The sequence below is a fragment of the Palaemon carinicauda genome, chromosome 30 (genome assembly GCF_036898095.1).
Source record: "Palaemon carinicauda isolate YSFRI2023 chromosome 30, ASM3689809v2, whole genome shotgun sequence".
NCBI lineage: Eukaryota > Metazoa > Arthropoda > Malacostraca > Decapoda > Palaemonidae > Palaemon > Palaemon carinicauda.
Window position 1 is genome coordinate 27,355,778 of NC_090754.1, and position 7,500 is coordinate 27,363,277.

Below are 7,500 nucleotides of genomic sequence, written 5' to 3' on the forward strand. Positions count from 1 at the left end.
AGGAGGTCGAGAATTTGATGGAGATATAAGATGAAGGATGATATGGAGAGAAGAGGATTGATGGTAGAGGATGCCTTTGAAGAAAGCATTGGAGAGGGTGCATCAGGCAACCGACCCCTTAATGTAGGGATAATGGTGGGAATGAGGATTTCAAAGCATTGTCTACCGTTACCTCAGGTTTCCTTGCTTTTATTGATTTATATCTGTAGTTATTCAATTTTACTATTCCTATCTACGCATTCTCTTTCGTGGTTCCTCTTTTGACTACTACTTTTGTGGCTCCTGCTTGGCTGAGTTGTATCCTTCTTAGATTTTCCCATGACTATTCACTCAGTTTGAATCATAAATTCATTGCCATTATTACGAATATAAGCATATATCTCTGTCCTATGCTTCCAGGAGTTTGCGGGAAAATATAGAGAAAGAATCGTTGAAAGTAATAAAGATATCTTATAAAAGCTAGTTTAGATTAGGTTTTAGGACCCACAGGTAATTCTAGATCTATCCCGGGTATTCTCAATCAAGAGAAATGTAATGAACCGTGACATACTTCCATTTTCCACAGTAAGCATTTTCAACCTCTCATTACACCCACCCGTTTATGCATACTTTAAACGCGTAACTATAGTATATATGCAAATATTCACTATTGCATACATATATAAGCATACATACATACATGCACACATACATATACATAAATTATATATATATATATATATATATATATATATATATATATATATACATATATATATATATATACATATATATATACATATACTGTATATATATATATATATATATATATATATATATATATATGTGTGTGTGTGTGTGTGTGTGTGTGTGTAAGTTTATCCCCTAAAAAGGGGTGGCTCAGGGGATAAGAATATCTGTCACAACTCTTCCATCATTTAACTGCTGACTCATGGATAATTCTCCCGTGCATTAAAATTTCCTAATCTTACTCACTTCAAGCATGCGCACTGAATGCTAACCTATAGTATCCCATAAACTGTACACATATAACACCCTTCAACCAAGATCCTGTGTCCACTTATATCCTTAACACCATCCTTAATACCATCCTTCCTCTAGCCATAGAAAGGAGATAAGAGACAGCGAGATGAAATTTACCTGAGCTGTAAAATTGGATGGAAGCGTGTCCAGCATCGATGGCGACGCTGACGGGCCCTTGGTCGTGGACGGCTGCAGCCTGAGTTGCCTCGTCAGCTTCAGGAATGTTTACGTATCCTGTGGCCGTTGCGACGGCGGTTGAAGGATCGTAGCGACACCTCTTTCTCTACGTGGTTAAAAGTACAAGATATTGTTTGATGCAATTGTAATTTATTATTATTATTATTATTATTATTATTATTATTATTATTATTATTATTTTTATTATCTATATATATATATATATATATATATATATATATATATATATATATATATATATATATATATATATATATATATATATTGGGCAAAGAAGAAGAAGCATATACCCATCAAAAAGAGAGATGGATCTGTTATAACAACAGATGATGAAGAAAGACATCGTTGGTTGGAACATTTTAGTGAGGTCATGAATAGGAGATATGGAGGGAATAATTTGATTGATATACCTGAAGCTGAGGAAGACCTTGATGTGCCCATGAATGAATTCAGTATGTTGGAAGTCGAAGCTATCATTAGAAAACTCAAGAGATGGAAAGTCCCTGGATACGATGGAAGAAGTGCTAAGATGATATTGGCCGAAAATGAAGTGAATCCCAGAATACTTACAAGATTGTTTTGTAGAATGTGGCATGAAGAGGTAAAACCTGATGAATGGGAGCTAGGAGTGTTGGTGAAAATGACAAAAAAAAAAAAAAAAAAGATCTGGCTGATTGTAAAAATTTCAGAGGCTTCACACTTACGTCAGTCACCATGAAAATATATAGTATGCTCATTCTAAAGAGAGTAGAGAGAAAGATTGATAAAAATCTGAGAGATGAACAAGCAGGATTTAGAAAAGGTAGAAGTTGTACTAGCCAAATTTCATTTTAAGAACGGGGTACAGCAATGTGTAGAATATAGGAATCCACTTTTGATGGCTTTTGTGTACTATGAAAAAGCATTCGATAGTGTGCACCGGTCCATTTTGTGGAGAGTCTTGCGATATTATGGAGTTCATTTTAATTATGTAAATTTAATTAAGTCTCTTTAAGAGCATAGCAAGTGCAAAGTTGATGTTAGGGGAGTCCTATCAAAGGAATTTCCAGTGAACAGAGTACTCCAAGGTATGTGTTGTCACCTATGTTGTTTATCCTCCTCATGGATTTTGTAATGCATAGAGAAGTTGGGGAGGGTGGAGAAGGATTGAACTGGATTGATAACAGGAAATTAGCTGACCTAAAGTATGCTGATGACGCTGTCCTTATTAGTAGAACACTACAGGAATTGCAGAGCTTGTTTACCAGAATTTATAGAATATCACATGAGGTTAGGCTCAAGATAAATAGAAGAAAAACAGTGATGACGAGAACGGAATATACAATGGAAGAAGAAATATCATTGGAAGGAAAAGGGATTAATGTGGTGGAGTCATTTAAATATTTAGGATCTATGATCTCTTATACAGGATCTTTATAATTTCAGATTAATGACAGATTGAAAAAAGTAAACCAGACAATGGCTAGGTTAAGTAAAATTTGGAAATCAAGTCGCATGAAATTACACACAAAAACCAGGTTATATATCAGTTTAGTGGGATCGGTGTTACTGTGCGGACATGGGTCATAGTATGACAATAAAACCATATCCAACAGATTATGTAGAGTTAAGAATAAAGCCCTCAGAGAAATATTGGTAGTTAAATGGCAGGACAGGATTAGAAATGAAACTATAAGAGAGATTACTCGAGCGCCATATGGGGATGAGATCATGGTGAAAGGTAGATGGAGATGGTTTGGGCATGCTCTTCGCACTCCCCAAGAGAGAATAGTTCACTTCCTTTCAACTGGGCTCTATTTGACACTAGAAGAGTTGGAAGACCCAGGCCTATATAGCTGAGGACTGTGAAGCGTGAAGTAAATGATGAATGGAGAAATATTAAATTAAAAGCTCAAGATAGAGACGACTGGTGAAATCTAACCGAGGCCCTTTGCGCCATTGGACGTAGGAGGTGATGATGATATATATATATATATATATATATATATATATATATATATATATATATATATATATATGTATATATATATATATATATATATATGTATAGATATATATACTGTATATATACTGTATATATATATATATATATATATATATATATATATATATATATATATATATATATATGTATAGATATATATACTGTATATATAATGTATATATAGTGTATATATATATATATATATATATATATATATATATATATATGTATATATATATATATATATATATATATATATATATATATATATATATATATATATCGCATAACCAGAGAAAGGCGTAAAAGTGTCTTCATACTAACAGCGGCTTTGTATGGGTACACTTCTTCAGTCGTGATTCCAGAGTTTTTGATGTACTCGACGGCGTAATCCATCAGACCTCCGCGGCAGCCGTAATTCTCTCTGGAGCAATCGACCAGCTGCTGTTCAGACAGGCTGATCAGTTCACCAGTTTTGATGAAGTGGGCTCCTTCCACTGTTCCTGTCTGGAAATTGTAAAAGAAAGTCAATGAAATATCTAGAAATTCTATCTTTTTTTTTTCGGAGGGTTGTACTAAATCTCATAGTTCTTAGTCAAAAGCGTGTTACTTGTACTGCTTTGTATTAAATGGTATTCTTAAGGGGACCGTCCGCCATGGGGTATTGACATACCAACTTTCAGAAATAAAAAATCGTTTTATTGCTTCTCTGTATGCGTAAACCTGTCGTACATGCTCCCCAGAAGTTTCAGCCAATTATTTTTAAAAATAACGAAGATATAGCGGTCTTTAAATGATGACGTCATCCTTACTGTGTCGTCTGCATGACTGAGTTTGACAAAATCGTCTTTGTGTGTTAATTTTGCATATCTATAGCGAATGGAAGGCATTGGAAGAGCGTAGATGAATGAAAACTACTCCTACGATAACAGAAGCCAAAGTTTCCAAAGATATATAGAAGTTATATTACATGCGTTTGTTTACTTGAAGTTCGTATGTACATTGTGTTTTCACAACGTCCTCGGGAACTTTATAGCAAGGCCAATGTTACCTAAGGTTATAAAAAGAACAAGTACTCAATCATTTTTCCAAACAATGAAGATATAGCGGTCTTTAAATGAGTTTTAAATCGAGATAAGTTTTGCCTGCAGAATTAAACAAGAGTAGAATACGAAAGTTAGTTCCGTAATAACTAGGCTATGTTTGCATGCAAGCAATCTGGGATATGGTTATAGAAATAAGAAAGTTTTAGTTACATTATCTGAGCCTTTCTTCGATAGGGCCAGGAAATCTTCTTTAGAACGTCGTTGTGATCTTACAGTTTTTGTGAAGTAAATTTATCTCCGGAATAAGAGTCCGCTTAGAGATTTATCCTGGACCTTATATACAGATTTATTCATAGATAAATCTAAGAAAATCCTAACCACATGAAAGACAATTAAAATTCATCCCATAAATAGTTTTATTTTGCTGATATCTGTATCGTCACTTTAACTTGTTTGGTCGGTTAGATTCCAAATTAAGGTTAAAGATATGAAATACACATGAATACTTTATTTTCAAAAGTATATCGTTTCCTGTTTCTGTTTGTAAGCTTTTATTCACTTTTTGATATAAGCATGATACTCTAGTTAAGTGAATGATGACTTTGTAATGGATGTACCATTGGGAATGATATATTTATTTATTTCTGTATTAATCTAGTGTTTCAAAACATTCCTCAAATGTTATCATAATGTCCCTTTATTTCGAAATTTATCTCTATGAAATGTATGAATTAAAATGGCAAAGGATGTAACCAGGTCTAACTATTGTGAACGGTAATGACGTCATCAGAGCCGAAACTCGCTTCTACAACCTTTCTCGTTCTACTGATGCATAGAGTCTTTTACCACGAAGTTATTTACAATATATGCTGCATAATGCATCCATGGCATAATTCATGTGAAATGTTAATAATTTCAATTGACCTAAATTTCGTCACACTACTCTCTCTCTCTCTCTCTCTCTCTCTCTCTCTCTCTCTCTCTCTCTCTCTCTGCACACATTCTGTTAGCAACTTTTTCCTTTTTTATCCAGAAGCATTGTGTGTTTCATTTTCAATCATTCTGTTAAAGTAGTGCATTCCAGAAAAATTTTTACTAGAGCAAAGAACAATATAGTTGCAAGGTATGGGTGAATGGAAGGGCGCCCACCGGCCCCGGTGACGTCACATTTCCCACCAGCTAACGAGTATTGGACCTGTTTTACCAGATCTTGGATATAACTAGGACATATACCTATTCAACGATATTATGTTATCACAATTTTATTTTTCTTTAGAATGGATGTCTTCCGAAGGAGATAAGCGTCTTGTTTTTAATGAAGTAATTTGGTATGAAATATCTGACGTCATATTTTTCTGCATTGATCACCATGGGGAAAATGGAACGTGTCTTTATCTCTCTGTCTCATATTCGAATTCTCTCTCTCTCTCTCTCATATATATATATATATATATATATATATATAGATAAATAGATAAATAGATAGATATACTTTACTGTATATATATGTATATATATATATATATATATATATATATATATATATATATATATATATGTATAGCTATAGGTATATTTTACTGTGTGTATATATACATATATATATATATATATATATATATATATATATATATATATATATATATACTGTATATATATATATATATATATATATATATATATATATATATATATATATAAATATATATATATATATATATATATATATATATATATATATATATATATATGTATGTGTGTGTGTGTGTGTCAAATTATTCTGAATGATATTTACCGCTGAGAAAGACCAGCAGGATCCACAAGCTCCCTGATCCTTAACTTCGGTAACAGCGCCTTGATCTCTCCAGTCAACAGCAGCAGACCTTTCCTTCTGAGGGAAGCTGGCATATTTCTTTCCTTCGTTGCTGCTCTTTCTCTTCAGTCCAGTCATTTGGGCTACGAATTCATCATTAGTCTAATACAAAAAAAGAAATATAGAAATAAGTATTAATTTTCTCTGTGACTTGGTAATAAATGAAGACGTTATGGTTCATTATATGAAATCTAGACACACGGAAAATAGTTAGGTCTACAGTTTTCTCCATGATGCTCTTACCAAATCCCCGAATTTGTTCATGGCCATGTCGAAGGTGACTTCGCCCTTTCGGAAGCGTTCATTGTGCTCCTTGATGGACTTGAGGTTGTTCTCGAAAACGACCTTCCTGTAGAGGTCCTCCTTGGCGTTGGTGTAAGATCTTCCATGGGTCAACTATAAAGGGAAATGGTCTGTTCATTGTTGGCCAATAATAAGAGTCCTATATGTAAATAACTAAAGTAAAATAGTTATCATTTAAAATAACTTAGAGATGTATAAATGATGTACAGTATCGAAGTATGTTGGGTCACAGTCTGGCTTAGGCACAGATTCCGAAGTAATGGATGAAAAGAACAGTTGTTACTTTTGAAATGGTAAAGGTATTAAAGGTTACTAAGCACTACAGGGTATGACATTACTTGAGGCATCAGGGAAATTGAATGCTAGGTTTAATTGGGTAATGACTAAGAAAGTTAGTCAGATGATATTAGAACTAATAGGAAAAGAACGATATGTTTTTGGAATAGGAAGAGGGTGAGTTCATTGGGGGATAAGGAGGTTGTGTATAGAATAGATATGAAAAGTCGAAAGAAAAAAGATACAAGAGCATAAAGATAGCAATGGTGTTGATAGAGATGTTTAGATTAGTTTAATGGCAGCAGTGTCTGTGAGAAAAGTAGAGCATGCATTATATCTTCTCCCAAAGACCTGTAAGAAATAGCCATCTTTATTTGATTTTCACTACGCATTTAAGCATTCCCTTTTTTCATTTATCCTAATAACCCTACTCTTAATTATGTTTCTTTCAACTCTCTTTCTACAAACATTTTAAAATTCTATTGTTTTAACTGTCTATTTTTTTCTCTTTAATAGCTTATATAGACGTGACTGATTTGGTTTATTTTGGGAGAGAACTTGTTACGTATCTATGTTTCCTTAATATCTGTATTGGTGGACTAAGTTAAGGCGTTAGATAACGGACACTTTAATATGTAGGTACATACAAAATCATAAGATATGAAAAAAGGGTGTTGAAAAGAGTGTCAAATGGTGTAGGTTTGCAGATGATAAAAGGTAGATTGGGGTTACTGAAGAAAAAAAATAGACAGTTAATACAAAAGAATTTAAGTGTTTGTAGGAAGACAGTAGAATGA

The 7,500-nt window shown here is 33.3% G+C and overlaps 1 protein-coding gene across 1 annotated transcript in view; it reads right to left on the reverse strand.

Moving 5' to 3' along the window:
- The window catches only part of LOC137622945 (digestive cysteine proteinase 2-like), a 32,999-nt gene that overhangs the window by 1,255 nt on the left and 24,244 nt on the right, over positions 1-7,500 (reverse strand). Inside the window, exons 4-5 of the mRNA XM_068353531.1 lie at positions 3,530-3,712; positions 1,141-1,306 (exon numbers count right to left, since the gene is read on the reverse strand). Coding sequence (XP_068209632.1) covers positions 1,141-1,306; positions 3,530-3,712 — 349 coding nt within the window. The remainder of the gene's footprint in view (positions 1-1,140; positions 1,307-3,529; positions 3,713-7,500) is intronic.